General features: G+C 37.3%; 1 protein-coding gene across 2 annotated transcripts in view; it reads left to right on the forward strand.

Annotated features, from left to right (window-relative positions):
- The first annotated feature begins 5191 nt into the window (after nt 1-5191).
- Nucleotides 5192-21068, forward strand: part of LOC108596542 — a 76311-nt gene continuing 60434 nt past the window's right edge. For both annotated transcript variants that reach the window (XM_017982434.2, XM_017982435.1), the window contains exons 1-5: nt 5192-5487; nt 16626-17768; nt 19508-20198; nt 20258-20360; nt 20452-20592. In XM_017982434.2, coding sequence (XP_017837923.1) covers nt 16860-17768; nt 19508-20198; nt 20258-20360; nt 20452-20592 — 1844 coding nt within the window. In that variant the 5' untranslated portion in view covers nt 5192-5487; nt 16626-16859. The remainder of the gene's footprint in view (nt 5488-16625; nt 17769-19507; nt 20199-20257; nt 20361-20451; nt 20593-21068) is intronic.

Genomic DNA, 21068 nt, shown 5'->3' on the forward strand with positions numbered 1-21068 from the left:
AACATGTGTATTCCCTTTGTGGCAGTGAAAACAACATCAATGTAAGCAGAGTGCTCCATTAGCAAAGCGGAGGCTGTGCGTGTGTTTTACGCACGTTGCGGAATGCTACAATTTTGTCAACAATATATGAATATGAAACGTCAAGGCTGGTTTGCTAAAATTTAAATTTAGCTTCAAGTTATGCTTAGTTAAAAGCGCATGCACGACTTACAAGCGACAGTGTAACAACTGTTACTTTTGCATATATACATAAATACATATGTACTTAATGTATGTTGCTAACGCAGTAAACATTTTTCCGCTTGGCTGGCGGAAGTAGCGCCATAAAACGCTTGCCACACACACACACACACCTGCTCACACACACACATGCATACATTGATAGACGGCTCAGCGCCACGTTGTGTGCGTTGTTGTTTTTTTTTTGTTGTTTAATAGAAAACAGATGCTTGTAGCTTAAACATGCAACAGCATCGCATAAATAACAGATTAAGGCTAGCCAGATTGCAATAACAACAACTACACGCAAACCTAAACTCCCTAAGCTCACACACACTCGCAATCGTCGTCGTCGTCGTCGCTGCCGCTCTCGCTCTCCTGCTTACAGCGACGACTTAACAGCCACTGTTAACACTGACCTATTGGGGTAGCTTAACAGCGCGCTGTTTACTGTTGACTGCTGACTGCGCTGCCGCAGCATCCAGGCGCCATACCCGCACAGTGTTGGGCGAGATTTTCAGCTGTTTGCAACGGCGCCAACGCGTGAGCAGACACACACAACGGCAACTTACGCATACGCATACAGACCGAATAGACAGACAGACAGACATACAGACTGGACTGTAAGTGGGGACAGTCGGCGGCCCACGGGCCTCTCTGCATGTGAAAGTGAATTTTACTATACGTATGTATGCGTGTGTGTGTGTGAACGTGTGTGTAAGCATTTATATTGTTGCTGTTGTTGTTGCTGCTGTTGCTGGCAAGTTTATAAAAAATTCAGCACAGCCTACAAAAGTAAAAACAACAAGAATATTGTTGCTGCAAAATATAAAAATATTTATAAAAAGCAATATAAACAAACGCGTGCTAATGAAATGTAATATTTTAACGTTAAATTAAACAATAACAAAGTGTTTAAAAAAAAAACGACAAGCTAAAAAAATATAGAAAAAATATATGCAATAGAGTTTGTAACGGTATATACTTTAGTTGAATATGTATTTTATACAGAGAGTGAAGAACGCAGCTTGGGCTGCTGAAATTTTACGCACTTTTTAGCTGGGCGACTGTTGCTGTTCGTTGCTGCTGGCATTAACAGCGCCTAAAACTGTGCCTGTATGTGTGTGCCTGTGTGTGAGTGTGCTTCACTTTTGTTTGTTTCGAGCCATTTATTTGCTCTTTAACGTTTCAACGTTGCTTTGGCTTGCCTGTCTGCGTGTCGCTGTATATGTAAGCCTTGCTACATATTGCCATGCCTTAGCATTCTCTTTACACGCCCACACACACACACACACACACACACACATGCACAATAAACATGCCGCAAAGTTGTATGCCCAGCACTCAATGTGCGTTTCTTTTTTTTTTTTGGGTGAGTTTTTCGTTTTTACATAAAGCGAAGCAAAAAGAGTATATAGCTGTTATATACATTTGTATGTGTGTGTGTGTGTGTGTCGCTGAACATTCAACAATTTGTTGAAGCCAGCAGCATCTTTATGATACATATTTTTTTTTGTATGTATGTGTGTGTGTGTGTGTGCGTTTGAACGCCCACTACTTGCGGCTGCTTCCGACGTCGTCAACAAGTTGAAGCTGTTGCCGCTGCTGCCAGCACATTTTATTTTATTTAATTTTGCTGCTTTTTTTTTTTTTTGGCTGCTGTACTACCCAAGCAAGCTATGTGGTTAAGCGCCGCTTGCTCTCGCTCTCTCTCGCGTTTTCTATGGCGCCTTGAAGTATGTCAAAATTTTTTGTTGCTGCTGCTGGCTCCCAAACTCTCTGCACAGCTAAATTATGAGTGTAGTTGGCACGTTGTTGCGTATTGGCAGCTGCCTTTATGTATTTTATGCATATAAGTCGCTACATAACTATATGTACTGGCTGTTGATTTGAGTTTGCCTGGGTTCAATAGCTTTTCAATGCTTTTGCCAGTTGATTTAAGCTCACAAATTTGCACTTCTTCAATGGCTGCTCAATTGGCTGCCAATAAATGTTTGCTGTGCAGCTCTCACCACACTTGCTAATTGAAATGCCAGTTTGCTGCTTTGGTGCCACACACACATGTGTGTGGCAATGTCTGTCAGCTGTGTTTGCTTTAGAAAAGATATATTGACCCAATTCAAATTAATGCACAATTAATTGTCAGCCAAAAATGCCAGCGCTAAATGTGTGCGCTAAATATTTTTGGGGGCCAGAGAGCGCACCGTAGTAAATAAACAAAGGTGTTTATACAAAATATAATGCAGCACAAGGTTTTGACTTTGAAGTGAAAATGTATTGAACTGTTTATGCTTGTTGTGCAGGAAGCGAGTATAATAAAAATGTAACTTCCTTGTGTTCGAGCATGCCCTGGAGATTTACTATATATACAAAATTATCGCTTAGCAAGTCAATAAAAATAAAACGCATACGTTATATAATAAATGAAATAAAAGCGTGCATGTTAGCTATGCCCCAGAGCTTAAAAATTTGATTATGCTTAAATTACGCATACGCCACTTAAGCATTATTTGAAAATCATGTAAACCAAAGCACTTAACAACTGTTAACTCTTAATTGAATTTACGCACAGCTTAATGCATACTAATAGCATTACAAGTTAACTCAAGCCACTTACCGTTAAAGAAAGCAGCTAACATTGCTTTAGTCGCGCCAAATATAATGTATATAATCCGCTTCATATATGTTTGATGGATTTCACGCATATAAATCAGTGCGTGCTAATGTATTAGTCAGTGCTTTTTTGGCTAACTCGGCTGTCAGCTATTTAGCCAGCCAACATGACGTATGAGTAACAAGAAAACTTAAAAGTTTTTGCTTGTTCGCAGCAAGAGCAAACTTTTAGGGCTTACACCAAATCTTCATGTTGCATGCAACACACACACACACACACACACACACATAAGCACAGATAATTGTATGTGACATGTCTGACGTCTCATTTTCTGCCTTATAAACTTGCGAATAAATTTTCGGCAAATCCCCTTTTTGTACAATACGTTTGTTGTTGTTGTTGTTGTTGTTTTTTACTGTTGACTGCCAATGGAAATTCTTTTAAAGTTTGGCATAAATCTGAGCAATGAAAAATGAAAAAAGAAAAACAAAAACCAACGAAACGCTTTATTGTGTGCAGCCAGCGCAGCCAATATGGATTTAAGCTTGAAACATATTTATGTGACTGTTATACATACATACATACACAACATACACACACGTGTGCACACATGTGTACGTGTGTGTGTGTGTGGGCAACATATTGTGTTAGCAGCATTAATAATACAAATCTTTTGCCTGCCATTGGCATATGAAAATAAAACAAAAAATAATCATTTGTAATCGAAGCAAGAGCTTCAAGAGTGTCTTAAAATAATACAGTTATATCCACTCTATAGGCATCTTAAGGGCACACAGCAAGCATATATAGGTATATATATTTGTTACTTTATTTAGTTTGCAGCGTCATGTTTATTAAATCAATATTGAGCTTAAATTGTATGCCATACGCAATTTGTTTATATTTGATTTTGATATATAATAAAATAAAATAATTGTAAACATATGTACTACATTAGTTTACAATTTATTTGTTGTTTGCTTAAATTTTTTGTTTAGCACGTAGCTTCAATGCTGTGGCAACTGCTGTCAATTGTTCTAAATTAAAAATAAAAATAAGCATGATGAAATATATATTTGTAAATATAGCAGAAAAATTCAAAATTATTTTGCCGGTGTAGTCACTCCTGGGGCGTAGCATTGATACCGCATAAGCAAGGACAATGAAATATGGTTACAGTAACAGTTGTAACAACAATAACAAATGACAAGCTTTGTTAGAGCACTTGCTATTGTTTGGGGCAAGCATGAATGGTGCAACAGCAACAGCAGCATATGACAACTTCTTAATCAACGTTATATGCGGCGAAGAAGTCGCGTCTGTATTTCTTTTTTTTTTTCCTATGGTATATACAGCCCGGTTGACATTCAATGTCTGACTGGCCTGGCAGCACAGAATATATGAACATTGTATACAAACTGTTTGGCTGACATTTTTAAAATTATCCAACGCACACACACATCCGTATACACAAATTTATATGTCGCCCAGTCTGGCTTGCAGCATTAAATGGCAATTTCCCGTTTTTTGGTCATGCTGACGGAAGTTCAATGCTGCAAGGATTCTGCTGCCAACTATATTTTTTATTTGCTACAAATTGTATGCCGCTGCACAAAAGTTTTTGTGCATACTAATTGATAAGCTTTTGAATAAATTATGGCGCTGGGGCACATACATTTTAGCAGTCATAAATCGTTTATTTTTAATTGGCTAAAGCGATGAGCAATTACATAATTTCTGCCTAATAAGCATTTAATTATATTTTTGCATAGCAAAAGTTATTTAAATGTAATTAAGCTGCTCGTTTGATCTGTGCTGCGTTATGTTAAATTGCTTACAGCTAATGTTAAAAATTTATGTTAAGTTTATCGAACTACTGAATCATTAGTACTGATAGTGATCGAGTCAGCGGCTTATGTTAAGCTCACTTTACAGCTTATGTTAATAGGCTCAAATATCGATAGATCAGCTATCGAGCAGTAAGCTACGGAACGTGCTAAATTGCGGATGACATTTGTGAAAAATTGCGCTCTAGCTACAAATATTATAAAAAGTTAAGAGTTTAATATAAAACATTGCGAGCATAGTCAATGCTAATCAATGCCATATTGACGCAAGGCAGACAGGATATCCGCCAACTTGCAAACCTCAATTCGCAATTGTGTTTGCTTGTCCCTTGCCGTGGCGCATGCCATGTAATTTAATATAGAAAACGGCTTGCTTGGTGTTCAAATAGCAATTGTACAATTAGTTAATGCAAATTGCAGCTGCACAGCGACTTAGCAAGCAACAACAACAACAATCGACTAATAAATTAAACGCGCTAAATTTTCTATGTGCAAAACGTTAAAGCTCGCGACCACAAAAGTAATATTTACACAACATAAATCAAAATAAAAAGTCAGTTCTGTGTGTTGGCTAGCAAATGGAAAACAAATATGTGCAAAATGCAGTTTTTAATGCGCTTTACATAAATTAAGCTAGCGCACTGTGTCTGTGTGTGTGTGTGTGATGGCAATCAAGCTAAGCCAACAAAAAGTAGTGAAAAAAAACGTAATTCAAAGCTGCCATTGATCAAATGCTAAAGTGACAAAGTGCTTAAAGCGAATATCAAATTTACTGCAACAGTTTGCCAACTAACTTTGTTTACGACGGTAAGTGTATCAAGCTTTCAAAATATTATTATACTACTAAATATAATGCAAATGTTGACAGTTGTGTTTATGCTAAAAATCCCTTTAGTTGTTTTAAATAAATTATGCTAAAAATAACTGTTGGCTCGGTACAAAAATTACTGCGTACGCCCCAGGCGACTAATTACGAATTCACATAAATTGTTGCTGTCCATGGAGCTTCATGACAATATTATAAATATGCCCAGCTTGACAGACAACTAACGACCAGCAAAATAAAAAATAAGATGTCGCAGTAAAAAGTAAAAAACGAAGCAGAGTAGCAAGCAGCAGCAGCAAGCAAATGCCAGCAGCATTGCGTACAAATACTTCATATCTGCAGCATCCACATGCCTCACAGACCCAACTACAAATGCCACAAAATGCTTTAAGCATGTGTCTGTGTGTTGACATTGACTAACGTGGCGCATGCAACGTGCCACAGCCACAGCCATGGCTCACACACATATACACTTTGAATAATTGCCACTGCAGTTCAAAGTTTAAACTGTTGTAGTTTATAATTGGCTTAAAGTTAGCCAAGAGTTTTTCAAAATGCATAACGGTAAACAAATATAAAAGTTAGAAGTTTGACAGTTGCAGCTATTGATATATGGAATTAAAGTTTTAAAATAAATACAAAAGCAAAGCTTTAAATTAAAGTTTGTTGCGTTATGAATTTAATTTTATATCATTATCAGTTTTGAATGAAAGTTTGTTGCTTTAAGAATTTAATTTTATATCAATAATAAATATATACAATTAGAGAGATTTTTTATGCAATATAGTTAATTGAATTCTTTAGTTTAACATAGTTAAATATAAAATACATTAGTACATTAGTATACAACTATTCTTGGTCTATGAATAAATTTTAAACTTAAAATTAAATAAATGAAATTGTATTGTAATTAAAACTTAATTACTTGATTACTATCTATTTACTGGATTAATGTATAAGTAGACCTGATTAATGTTAACTACTTAAAGTGCTTGAGCTTGTTGAAACACAAACTTAATAATAAGCAACAGCTAGCGGCATCTTTATTAATCAGAGATTGAAAATAGGACCTAAAACTCAATAAGAGAAATAGGAAAATAAGAAAACAGATATAATAATTTTGTATCGTATACTTTTGTATATGCAAATCAAACTTATTTATAATTTTTCGATTTAAATTGAATAACTCTTCAGTTTATATAAAAAAAAATTCGCCTCATTTAAGATTATTTATTTCAAACAGAAATTCATTTACAGTTTTCATTACTTTGCTGTTACTTGTTAGTTTGCATTTCGCGCAGTGCACATAAAAATAATGTACACACACACATACATGCACGCAGACAAGCAAAGCAAACACCAAGAACATTGCAGTCGTCAATTGCAGCTTTAAATTTAGCACGAACAATTTAATTTCAATAAAAACCAACACAACTACAATTAAAGTGCTCATAAAACCGATGTTTACATCACACGCAAACACACAGACACACACACGCACACATGTATAAATGCAGCAGTGCAATTTTCACATTTAATTGCAGCGTTTTTAGATTATTTTGCGCTTTGCTAATCTGCGGCACGTTAGCTGCAGACGCAAAATTAAATGCAAATAGGCAAACACGTATAATATATTTTTTTTTTTGCAACTAAGTCAAGGGTCTGTGGCAAGAGGCAGCAACAGCAGCAGCAACAGCAGCAGCGATATGAAAGCGCCGCGCAGTATGCAACATTTTTTCTATTTTTTTTACGTTTTGAGATTTTTGCAAGTCAATTGCATTGAATGCGATGCTAGCTGGGACTTGTGGCTGCTGACAGTGGGCGTGGCTGGCAGGCACAAGGGCACAGAGCATAGCTGCCAGCTGCTGTGTTTACTTTTTACGCTGGCCTATATATATGTGTGTGTGTGTGTGTGTGTGTGTGTGTTTGTGTTATGCATACGCCTGCCTGAGTTGCTTAAATGTCAGTTTATATCTCAAGGATAAGCTGTTTTCCCATTGCGTCTTTGGCTTTTTTGTTTCTTTTGCACTTTGCCAAGGAGGCAACACACATGCAAAAATATATAGTTACTATATATATGCGCATACATATTATTTCTGTCGGCTTTCACACATGATATATGCATAAGCTCATATTCGTGGCATATGCAATCACCAATGTTGCTGCTGCTGGTTGCTGTTGGTGTCAGCAACAAGGCTTTATAAATGGCCACTTTTGCCACAATATGAGGCAAATGCAATTGCAATGCGCCTTTGCGTTTCAACAATTCTTTTAGCAGCGTAAATTTTACTTAAAATTTTGTAATTTAGATTTATAGCCCGGAGGCAAAGTCAGCAGCCACGCCCACACGCACAATTAGTGTCTGTGTGTGTGTGTGTGTGTTTACGAGCGCATTAAGTTTTAATACAGCGCCGACGCTGGTACATAACAAAATCAACGGCAGCTATTTTGATTACGCATACGCCATGTTGTTTACACAGACACACAAATCGCGCAGTCAGCAGCCAAATTGCCAACAACAGCAACCAAAACAACAACAACAACTAAGCCATAATGAGCGTCAGTTAGCAGGAACACGAGATAAACTTGTTGCAGCCATAAAAAGCAATAAATTTGCCATTCACTTTACGCTTGCTTACAGCTGCATGTGTGTGTGTGTGTGTAAGTAGCAAGACAGCATGTCTGCTATGCCATGCATGTGTGTGTGTGTGTGTGCTTGCCCCTAATTAATAGCTGAACGCATGTGACAAGCGCTGGCCACAGACTCTCGCCCAAATGTTTGCAATTAAATTGCACTAAAATTTAGTGCGCGGCGTTGAGTAATTATTGAGCAGCTTAGCGATGCATAAATTAATTCCAAGCATAAAAAATGCATAAATTGATTTAGTTTTTTTATTATTAAAGCTTTCAGTGCGTTTATTATTAATGTACAGCACGCGTTTTATTTGTTGTTAACAAAGCTGTTGATTAATTGATTGCTGCTTTTAAATTGCTTAATTGTTTACAGTCATTTGCAATGCATAAATGCTTTAAATAAATTATTGGGTAATAAGTTTATATAAAAGAAGAATTATGTTGTTTAATTTGAGCAAAAATAAATGCTTATAATTTTCTTAACTAAATTAATTGTGGCAAATACGTTAAGTCATTTATTTTATTTGTGTCATTTAAAACAAATCTTTCGATATTTCTTTATTTATATAAATTGTACTCTAATAAATCAAATCTTTCTTTATTTATATAAATTTTACTCTAATAAATCAAATCTTTCTTTATTTATATAAATTTTACTCTAATAAATCATAGAATAATTCTTGTTAATATCTTATGATTTATTAGAGTACAATTTATATAAAAATTTAAGGATAGAAAGCTTTGTTTGCAAATGCAAATTTGTTGAAATTCAATATGCTAGCAAATCTAATTAAATTGCAATTTGAGAATGGATTAAAGTTAAAGTTTTATTTCCACTTATATACGCTAATAATTTATTGCTATTTACTATTGCAGTTTAAACTATGCTTAATTTTACTTAATATATGAAATTGCATTAACAATTCTTTTAGGCAAGCTGCATAGCTGCTTATTGTTATTTAAAATTCTAAGCAAAATATTTACGCTTTTTAAATTCTTGTGCAATTTAAAACTCGTTGCTTGTTTTAGCAGCAGAAAACAAAGCCAACAAAAGAAAACAAAAAGCATTTTAATTTAGTCTCAGCACTAATTTAGTCTCTAGCATATTTGGCTTTTTAGCCTTTCATATGCAAATGTTAAGCACAAATTTCAACACCTAGCCAAGCGTAGACCTGCTATGTGTGTGTGTGTGCATGTGTGTGTGTTTGAGTTAGCCAACTTTAACAAGGCAGCAACAGCATGAGCAGCATCTGGTGAGCAAAGAGCAAAAACGCAGCAGCGTATGCGCCATTAAAATTACAAGTGTAAAATGCTCAGAAATGCGGCCGCACAAACTTTTGTTGTAGTTGTAGATTTTTCTTTTCGCTCTTACTTCATATATATGTATATATATATTTTTTTTTTGGTTGCTAGTGGTTAAAGGTTTGGCGCTCTGTGTGTGTCGGTCAAGGCCTGGGCAAGTGTTGGGGCCAATTGTAATGCATATTTGATTTGTATTTATGTACTCTCCACTCTCGGCTTGGGGTAGTAGTGCAAATCGATTGTCAATGTGGGCGCGAGCGCGAACAAATGTGGCGCCATTACCAATTCAAACAACAACGAGCGCAAAAATAAACTTTAAACAACAAAAAATAAATAAAGTGCTTGCTCGTAAATCGTGCATTGAAGTCGTTCACCATTTTCAATGAAAATTAATGGCCATAATGTAGTAGAGCTCAGGCAAGCCGTGAGCGACCGCTGAGTGGTTTTTGGGACACAATGCGGCGTATACGCAATGTGTACGTTTGTGTGTTTGTGCTTGGCATGCCGAGCAAATTAAAAGCGAAAAATTAAATAGTTTACACTACTGATTGTAGTTGCGCCCTACAAACAAACGAAATTGCTAAGAAAAATTTCGTTGTTTTTGTGCAAACAATGTAAACATTTACTTGTGTTTATATCAACGCAAAAATATCATTTGCTGGCTGCCATATTTATAGCTGATTTCACAGCCTCTGCTCATCGATTGACTGTCTGTCTGTCTGTCTGGCAGGTACAGTTTCTATAAATATATTAGCTTTATGCTCAGTCAATTCAAACTTTGACGCTGGCGCATTCTATTTGGCAACTTTTAATGTCTTGCACACAGAAATTAAAAAACTTTTCTTTCTGTTTTTTTTTTTACGACGCTTTAATCGTTTGACAGTTAATAATAATAGCTTGCCAATTGGTTGCAGCGTTGCGTGAAAATAAAAGTTAATTTTATATTAAAACTTTTGCTGTGCAGCGAAACAAATTTTAATCTATAAATATGCGACATTTATTGCAAAAGATAATGGCGGATGCAAGCGAAATTCAAGCGTCTAGATGTTTAATAAAACAATTTAAAATTACTAAAAATATTAACATAATTATTATTATATTAAGCAGAGCGCAAGCAACAAATCCGTCAAAAGTTAAATAACACATAATTTACATATATTTAATTTATATTATCATCAGTATGTCATGTTTTATTTTATAATCATATTTATGTTGGCTTATTAATGGCAACAGTTCATTAAAAATAAATCGCGTCTTCAACGATTATTTATTTTTAATGAACTGTTGCCATTAATCTATTTTCTTAATGTCAACTATGAACAGTCGGCGATACATAAAATATTTAAAATTAAATTTAAAAGTATTTAAAATTATGTTTCTGTGTTTAAGTTCTCTCTAGAATCTTGATTGGATTTGATTTCATTTACTAGCGCGTTTGCGTATTTTGATTGCGTATACTTAACGGCAAAGATTATTGGTGTTTTTAATAATTTCAATTTGTTTTCAATGCATTTAATATAATTATTTGTTAATGTTTTATTTAGAATCTTTCTATAAGTTAATAAGAAATTTAATTTGAAGGGCATTAATAAAAATTTAAGTACTATTTAATTTATCAGTGAATGTGTTGCGGATATAAACAATATATCAACTATGTTCCATCAACTTCAAACATACTTTAGCATAGGCCATATTATTTATTTATTTATTTTTAATTGTAGCCTAGAATTCTATGGTACAATTAGTATAGCCAGAGCAACAAAGGCCTTCAGGATGGAGGCATAGGCCATATATATATAAGTATTCTATATGGTAACAAAGACTTATGCGCATTCGGTCATAGAAATCTGCAAACAGCTGCGTGAGTTGAATGAGATGTTTCAATGTTTTTCATAAGCGATTGACAGTATAAAATCATTTACATAATTTATATATAAATATATATATATTAATTTATTTATTTATTTTAATTGTAGCCTAGAATTCATTTGTATTGCTCTAATATTTATAAACATAAAAGCTTCAGGCTGATATTTTACTTAAAATATTGTATTCTCCTTAAAGTTAATTAATGCTAAAGACAAATTATAAATGTATAATGATCAATTGTCTTATTAGCTACGCCAGATATTGCCGCTGGATGATGCTTGTCATTTCATTAATATTTATTTTCATGTTTGCAGCTATATATTTATAGTTTTATGTGCCTAAAATCAGCTTGGCAACAAATATGTTGCTCAATCCTTTTACTGCTAACAGGCAAAATATAAATGAACATAAATCAAGTGTAGAAATATTTACTTTTTATGCCCTAATGTATCTATTGCTAAAAGCCATAAAATAAAACATTGTTTGAACGTTCAAATGCAGCAGAATAAATTAATTTTCGAATTGTATTAAAGGCATGCGCTATAGTCTATATATATAAACAGTCTTACTGCAAACAGCAGGCAATAAATATTTAATTTGTCGCAAATGATTTTAATTGTATGCTCGAAGGCTTTTATTTTGTTTTTTTTGTGTTCAGCTCCCATTGCTAATGACATTAATGGCAGGCTCTGTGCTCAATAAATTTTTACCATATACTATATACGATATGCACATTGTACATTGTGCTGGTGTTTGCGTGGAGTTCAAGGTAATTTGACATTGTTGTCGCTCATCGATATGCCCAGCAGATTAAGCAAACTATTTGGGGCCAGCAGCTTGCTTGAGGCTTGGAATCATTTCAAATGCCTGCAGACAAACATTTGAACTTGAGCGAGCAGCAACAGCAACAACAACAACAACAACTGTCAGCTTGCTTGTAAATGTTGCAACACACATGTAAATGTTTTTGTATGTTGTCTATGTGTGTGTGTGTGTGCGTCAGAAAACTGTCAGGCTGCATTTCATATGGCTCATCTGGACGAAGGCTGTGACAACTGAACGCTGGACCGGAGCGTGAGCGTGAGTGAGGGGCCGGGGGAGGTGCAGAGAGTCAAAGAGCCATACAACGTGACATTGCTGTGAACATGAAGCTTCGGACTTGTTACTGCCGACAGACAGACAGACAGACACACTCTTCTTCTTCTTCACAGACAGTTTTCACTAATTATCTGACACTGCTGCTGCTGCTGCTGCTGGGAGGTTTTGTATAGTTCGAGGGGCGCTGGGTGTTGGCAGGGTCAGGATATTCTGCTGCTGCAGCTCGTTGCGGCCAAGGACTCATTTTGAATGTGTACACACACACTCACACACACATACAAATAGCGACACACACAAAACTTTACGTGCACATCTCAGAACTCTAATTTCAAAGGTCGTGCCACTGCAGGGGCAAAAAATAATAGTTTTTGCTGTTTTTATTTGCCAAATACCCTACAGCTGAGTGCGGGCATATTGCTAACTAAGAGCAGCTTAAAAGTTACGATACAGCTAAATTTATAATTCATACCTTAATTGCTTTTATTTATTTATTTTGCAGCTTTTCTTTAGAAAACTTTGAGTGCCTAATGCATAATTCAATACATAAATCATTTTATGAAAATATATTTGCTTTTAAAAATAAGAAAATGATAAATTGCAAGCATAGAAACTTAATTTCTAAATTGCTATTTTAATTTAATTCTTAAACAACATAATTTTATTGCTAAAGTGTTCAATAATTAATTTATTTGTATGAAAAATTTTAAAAAATAATTACAACGCTGGAAATAAATTTCTAAATTGATTTATGCTATGCAAATATTTTTGCTAGTGTGGCTTATTAATAATTTAATTTTTAGTTATAAATATTAAAGTCTAATAATTCTTTAAGTCTTTTTTTTTTAATGGCGAATTGCATGTATTTAACGTTTTGACTTTAAAAATATTTTCCTTAGAGAGTTTTTTTATGCTTGGCTTACTTTTCTTTTCAAAATAATAATTACATCATGTAGTAATTAAATTATATTGTAAAGCAGGAAAGAATTATTTATTTATTTATTATTTTTTTTTTTATTGCTATGCTATGTTTCTTTTCAATTGTATAATTAAATCATATTATAAAAAAAGCCATTTTCTTAAAAAATAATTATTTTAAATGCTATTAAAAGTGATTAGCATAGATTACAGGGTATTTCTGGACAACTCAAGCGCAGCGACTGCATATTACTTTCTCATTTTTTGGTGTTTTGCTTTTGCTCATTCCCTGAAACTGTTTTGTTCTGCCTTATATTTCGCATTTTAAGTTCATTTTATATTTTTATTTTTGGTTTGCTGCGCTTTCCTCGTTGCGTCGCTTCTCATGGTGTCATGTGTTTTAAGCCATGTGCATGTTTTATTTGGCATTTCGCCTTTTGTGTACTATACGCTGCATTTGCTGCCACGCCCACACCACTGTGTGTGAGTGTGTGCTGCGAAGGCCAAAAGCGGGGCGTCAATAATTGAATACCCCAAACTATGCAGTGCGAAAGGATTTGAGAACATGTTGATTAAATTTAAGCAGGCGCTTGAGAGAGCCTTCAGGCAATTTGCAATTGCAATCTACCAAGCGCGCCACTTGATTTGCAATATGTAATTGCACTTCAAAGTTTGGCCGGTGCGCTAATGATTAAACATTCAAATGCCCCAACTATTACGCTGTAGGGTGCTAATTAAGCATTGTCATTGACAGCTGTAAGTGAAAGTTACAGCACAAACACAATCATATTAATTTAATGGCCAACAAAAAATTCAATTCAAGTGCTTAAGCTACAACAAAAAAAACACACACACACAGCTGTTGAATTCATGTGTATTGAACACTCATACCTTGACAGCAGCAACAAGCAGGTGTCTGGCGCTATTAACAGCGCTGTTAAACAAGCAGCGCTTTAACAGCTGTTAGATAGCAGCAACGCGCTCTTACAGTTTGGCGCTCTCGCTCTCTCTCTTCACACACGTAGGCGGCAGCTAAGCTGTTATTTACATATACAGCAACAGTTATTACTTTTGCTTGTTTTTCTCTTTTGCGCGTCCTCGCTATGATTTATTTTTGGCATCGACAGCGACGACGACTGCGACGCCAGCAGCAAAGCCATGTGCGTGCTATTCTCTTTTGCATGTAAATTTTCTCTTCAGCTCGCTCGCTTCACTTGTTTGCTGCCAGCAGCAGCTGCGACTGAGATTGCGGGCAGAGATAAGAGATGCTAAGTCAACAGCAGCAGCAGGAGCAACAGCCCAGCTGAGGTACTTGGCTATGTTAATAGCGCGTGCGGTTAACTTTTGCCTTTGCCTAGTGAAAATTTATGCATTCTAAGCTGCTTCAAGTTTTTCTATTATACGGCCATAACGTTTAATTAGCGACTGCCACACGGCATGCAAAAACAGCAAAATGAGCAAAAAAAAATACATACTTATTATCATAAGTTACGCCTTTAGTGTGTTTTGCATTTAATCATGTGTTTTTTTATGCTTGTTTTTTTCTATTGTTGTGACCCGTTTTGTATGCGCACAGCAGGCCTACAAATTACATATTTACACACACACACACACACGCATATATAAATATTAACATGTCTATGCATGTGTTCGTGTGTGTGTTCAAATGTCGCACATGAACAGCAGCGCGACTGCGGAAATGAAAACAATATCCATTTCCATTGTATATTTTTATTTGCTCGCACACAACGACGCGCGGCTGCGGCAGCAGAGAAACCTGTCGCTACTCTTTTACTATTGCTGTTCCGCCCTACCAGCCACCCACCCACCTGCCACATGCTGTCAAGTTGGCACACGTTCCAATGCAAAAAAAAAAAGAAAAAATAAATAAAAACTAAAAAGAACAGCGCTCCATTGAGTCAGCTTGTCCCAGCTGCACAGTGCAACGAAGCAAATGCTTTGCTTTTTTCCACTGGGAAGCTGCGACGCGACTCTCAGTTGCAACTGTAAATGCTACAGCTATTGAGCTGCTTTCACTGTTCACTTAGCTGGCCAGTAAGAGGGCATCTCAATGTATTTACATGCACATGCGTGCATATGTGCATATCAATTATACACTGCGCCAAAAGCATGAAAAGAATAAATAAAGTTTCAGTTTCAAATCAAAAATATTAGACAAGCAATTAGTTTAAGCAAGCAAAATAAATTTAAAGTGTTGTAAAATGATATTTAAAATAAAATATAGCAAAGCATATTTCAAGTTCAAATGTAATTTCATTAAAAAATAGTACTGAAAGAATAATTTAATTCTTAATTTATTTTTTTATGCATAGCTAAAAAATTTTTTTATTTGCTAAACTAAACTTTGATATATTTAAATAGAAAACTTAATTTATTTTTGTATCCTTAGTAATAAAAGTACATTTTTCAAAATATTTTTTTTTTTTTTTGGCTGTCAGATTTAACATTTGTTCTATTCAAATAGAAGTTTTCTTCTGCAAAGAGGGAAAGAATTTAGAATGTGCTGCTTTCAAATCGATAGTATCGATAACTATTATCAGTAATCTGTAGTAGAGCCTTGAATTAAGATGCATTTTGAAATATAGAGCAATGGAAGAATACACAATAAACATGAATTAAAAGTTGAGCAAAAATTTAAATATATTTTTTTTTCATTTATTTATTTAATGTCAACTATGAACAGTCGATGGTAAAAGAAATTGATAACAAAAAAAAAATAAAAATTAAATTTAAAAGACTTTTAAAATTAAGTTTTTGATTTTAAATTTGATAAGCTTATAGATTGGGAGTGTTAAACATACCCCACATGCCTTGCAAGCATTAATATATTTTTTCAGCTATTTTTTTTTATATTTAAACTGGCACCACTGTAAGCGTGTCAAGCACTTACCTGTTTGTTGCCGTGTAAGCGCTTGTGTCTGTGTGTGTGTGTGTGCTGGACTGTGAGTGTGTGTGCAACAAGTAGGAAGCTGCACTCATGAATAATGCTGCGACTGCGATGGGCGATGGGTGGTGTGCTGGATGGGGGGAGGGCTGTGTGGGTGGCAGGTGTGAAACAGAATTTGAATCACAAAAGTGAGCAAAACTATTGGCAAAAGTGGAACTGCTGTTCTGATAGCATAGAGTGGTCTTGGGAGTGGTTGATGGGGTGGTTAGATGAATTGTTATTGTGTGTGTGTGTGTGTGTGTGTGTGTCCTTGTCTATGACGGGCGGCTATTGAACCGCTTAGCGCATTTTGTGTCAATTTGTTAACGTCTAACGCTTTTCTATTTGTTGCAGATGCACAGCAGTTGCGGCCACTTGGAACTATAATGCGTAACGGATGTCTGGCAACGATGTGGCCGCCAGTTAGCGTCACGACAGGCACATGACAAGCGCCGCAACGTAAACCTAAGCCAAGGACGCAATGCAAATAGCCATAAACAATAGCAATAACACACAAGCGAGCAAGCGAGCCAACGAGCACAACGAGCACAACATAAAACCCAAAGCGGGAGCAATAACAAGCAGAGCATGGCGGAGGACAGTGGGAGTGGCAGTGGCAGCGGTAGCGGCAGCGCTGCCAAAATGCAGCTGCTGACGAAGATGGACAAGGCAGTGTCCACCAATGATATACTGCTGGATCTGCAGCGTGCGCTCACCTACGAGGCGGTCTTCAGCACGCTGGTGCAGCACAAGATGCAGGAGCTGAAGCGCGACTATGAGGAGCACAAGCGTGCCAAGCGCAAGAAGCGTAAAAAGTCCATTGGACGCATTTTCTTGCCACGCAAGCTATTCGGCATGCGTCGTGCCTGCAAAGAAGATGATGAGGAGGAGGAGCAGCTAAGCACAGAGCAGCAGCCAGCAGCTGCATCAACGCCCGCTGCAGCTGCAGCTGCTGCCATTGAAACGGCGCTCGAGGACAGCGTGGCCAGCACCTTGAGCAACTCCTCGGGGCGACAGCACAAACGCAGTTTGATGGTGGTGCAAGCTCAAACGCATCGACGCGCCAGCTGCAGCTCCGATGAGGACAAAGCAGTGCCAATTGCTGAGCCGCCCCCCGAGCAACGACATTCCCATTCTCAGAGTACAACGACCAATGGCTACGACAATAACTCGCTGGCCACTGCCACAGCCACAGGCACGGCGACAGTCATTGGTGCCACACGTGCTTGCCACAGCTCCACGCTGGCCGATGACAGCCTGACAGCCTCGCTGCGCGGCAGCCTGGAGAGTCTTTCCTACTCCAGCTCACGCTGCACTGTCAGCTTCGGTGGCGCCGAAATCATTGCGCTGAGCCATGCGGACGCGGAGACGCGTGAACGCGCGCGTTTGGCCAAGCGGCTGCGCATACTGGAGGCAAAGTCCATCAGCGCCCAGTGCAGTCCCATCTTTCCACGCAGCGTGGCACGCTCATTGCCACTGCCACAGCCACAACAGGCGGTAAGTATGAAAGAAGTTTGCAAAGAAGGTTAAAAAAGCTACTAAAAATTTAAACAAATCAAGGATTAGATTAATAAGTTGAGAGTTGAAACTGCATAGGCCTAAGCTTGGCAATCATTGGCACTCACATTAACAAGTGATTAGGTGCTTGTCACCAAATAATATTTACTGCTAGGTACGGTTAGCTTAGACAGGTGCCCCTAAAGGGAACACCTTGAGGCCATGTGAACATATTGTGCTGCCTGCTTATCTGTAGGAATAGATGGGGTATGTGGTAGTTGATCGAATGTATGAAGGGAAGTTGGAGCTGTCTATGTTAATTCTGCGGGTCCCGTGTTTGCTTTCTGTGGGCTTTGGAACCATTCAAAACTAGAAACTCTAGAAACTTTGCGAGATTGTCCAATATTTCCTCTGCAAGGTTGCTCAGACTTCCGTAGAAGGCTTCGCCGATGAATCGGAGTCGCCTTCTGTGAAGTGCTGGGCATTCGCAGAGGAGATGTTGGAGACTTTCTAAGCCTAGGTACGCCCAGTAACCAAACAAACTTTTACCCCTTTATTAAGTTTTTGTGCTATTTGAAAAAGAAATGCTTATACTGATTTAGAAAGTAGATTAAGTAGTAGATTAAACTGCATAGAACTTGTATAAAAGCCTTAAGATTCGCAATTATTGGGAAATTATTAATTATTGTATGAGCGATAAGATTCATGGAGCCTATTTTAATATTCAAATCAACTCCTATATTAAAGTTTTATGCGTCTGTCAAGACTATTTTTGTATTGATTTAGAAATTACAGTCCGATTATTAAGTGATTTTTATATCAGCAGTTATACATTTGCTTAATAAAAAAATATATATTGTAAATAGTTAGATTAATAAACAGATTATTTTGCCTTTATATAAAGCTTCGCTTTGCGTGCAGCACTTTGCGTACAAATAAAAGTCAGAGATCTAAACTTAACTGAATAAAACATGAAAATGCATAATAAATGGACAAAGGAATGTTTTATCTGAGCAGTTTTATGAGCTAACACAGAATATAGCTTAACTTTTTTAAGAGAATATAAAAATTAGCATAAAAAAAGTTCCTTTCATTACAATGTAGCTCCAGTGGTGTCATTTCTCCGTTTTTACCATCATAATCGACTGTTTTTGAAGTAGGAATGCGGGAAAATTTTGAAAACAGCGAGACAGCGGGAACTCTAGATATTTTTTTCAATTGAACTTTTACAACATTTTAAGAGCTTAGCTTGAATTTGGGTTTGATAGGCTGTTGCTGAATAAAAAAAAAGGTCAACAGCTAAAATTTCGACTTTTCCTCAGCTTTTTTCATTTATTAACTCAGTTTACTAACAGCTTTTTTCTTAACCTTTTTCAATGCGATTTTGCTTTCTTTTTTCATTAATTCAGCTTTTGCTTAATAAAAAATGACAGCACTGTGTAGCTCGACTTTTCTGTTTTTAAAAGATATAGCTGTTGATTTTGCATAAACTTTAGTATACAAGTAGTAAGTGTGATCTGCTAGTCGCTTTATATTAAAGTCGCGACATTGAAAGTTTTATTTTGGGACTTGCCACAATTACACCAAAAATAAAACTCATCGAGCCCACTTACAAAACTTGAGCAACTTAAAAGCGATGTAAAACTTTAGTGTACGGAAATTGGGGCTTGTAACTAAAAATAGCTGCAGCTTTTCTTTTTATGAGCTTAAAGACTTAACATTTTCCTTTTTTTTTGCAGCGCCTGCACGTCAATGTTCCATCCAGCCTGGCACGGCCGCAGCAGCAGCAGCAGCGGGAGCAGCAGCCGCACGTAACTTTGGAAATTGAGGCGTCGCCACAGCCACATTTATACCCACAGCCGCCACAGCCTGAGGCGATGGCACTGCCACAACGTAAACGTCTGCTGCCCAAACAGATTTCCTATACGGAAAGTTATTCAGGCGCTGGCAGCGATTTCGATGGCGCCGCTGCCTATGCGCGCTACTTTTCGCGACAAAACACATCCGAGGATAGCGCCAATGTGACTGTGAGCACGGTGCTGGCCCAGAGCGATTCGCAGTCGCTGCATGCGCTGCCCAGCTACGCGAACACGCCCACAAGTGGGGCGGCGGCGGCGGCGCTGAAGGAACGTGAGGCGGAGCGTTTGAAATCGCGCAGCGCGGGACTTTTGGCGCTGCCTGCTACACCCGAGGCGGTTGTTATTCCTATAGAGGCAACGCTGGAGCAGCAGCCGGCGCCAGCGCGGCAAATGCAACGCATGACCTCAACCTCAACTGCATCGAGTGCGGCGCAACCCACTGGCTGCTGCAGTGCAGCCAAAGCGGCGGCCATGCGCGCCAAGGATAGACACGTTCAAAGCTTTAAGCCCCAGCTGCCAGCGCCCAGCACGGGCAGCGATGATGAATATCGACGACGCAAGCGAAAGTACAGTAAGTTTTATTTATTAATAACAAATAAAAGCGTGTGTGACCTTGAACCTTTCGCCTAGAACGCCATCATCGCTGCTCAGATCCTGCGCTAGTCTATCCCACGCCCAGTGGCTTGCAGCATTATGTCCATGTGCTTGGCCTGCCGCACGATGTCCAGACCATGTAAGTTTCAATCTAGATCAACATCAATTGCCACAAAAGGCGTCGCCTGTCATTTGCTAATGTCATTTATTACCCCCTCCCGAATACACAGACAATGCCCCTATGGGCAGGACTCGCCATGCGACATGCAGCTGGACATAGACATGGACATGGATGGCGATAAAATCGACGACCTTGAGCATATGGTGCCCGACGGTGCTGCTCATCATCAGCGACATCGCAGAAAGCATCGGTGAGTTGCTATCGCTGAAGCAAAAGTTTACGGTGGATAAATTTAGATTTATTGCTAATAGTTGCCACACTTTATATAATCCACACATGAACATGTCATGCTTTACACTCTCGATAATCCACACAATTAATGGGTTAAGTTCGTACAGTTTTTATTTGTATGTGCAGCGAACTAAGCTAATTATAGTAATAGATTTGCTCTTTAGCTAGATATTTGTGCTTTTTTCTTCAGAATACAAAAATCTGAATGAGTCAAGCTTACACTTTGAATAATCCAGACAATTAAAGGGTGAATATGTAGCATTAAATAATTTTATTTTATATACAACAATATAATAGAGTTTTATTTTGAGATAGATAACTAAGCAAATTATAGAAATAGATACAATTTTAGGCTAGATAATGATGAATAAGCTAAGCTGAATAATTCAGACAATTAAAGGGTTAATATCAAGCATTAAAATAATTTTATTTTAC

Source organism: Drosophila busckii, chromosome 2R (assembly GCF_011750605.1).
Source record: "Drosophila busckii strain San Diego stock center, stock number 13000-0081.31 chromosome 2R, ASM1175060v1, whole genome shotgun sequence".
Classification (NCBI taxonomy): Eukaryota; Metazoa; Arthropoda; class Insecta; order Diptera; family Drosophilidae; genus Drosophila; species Drosophila busckii.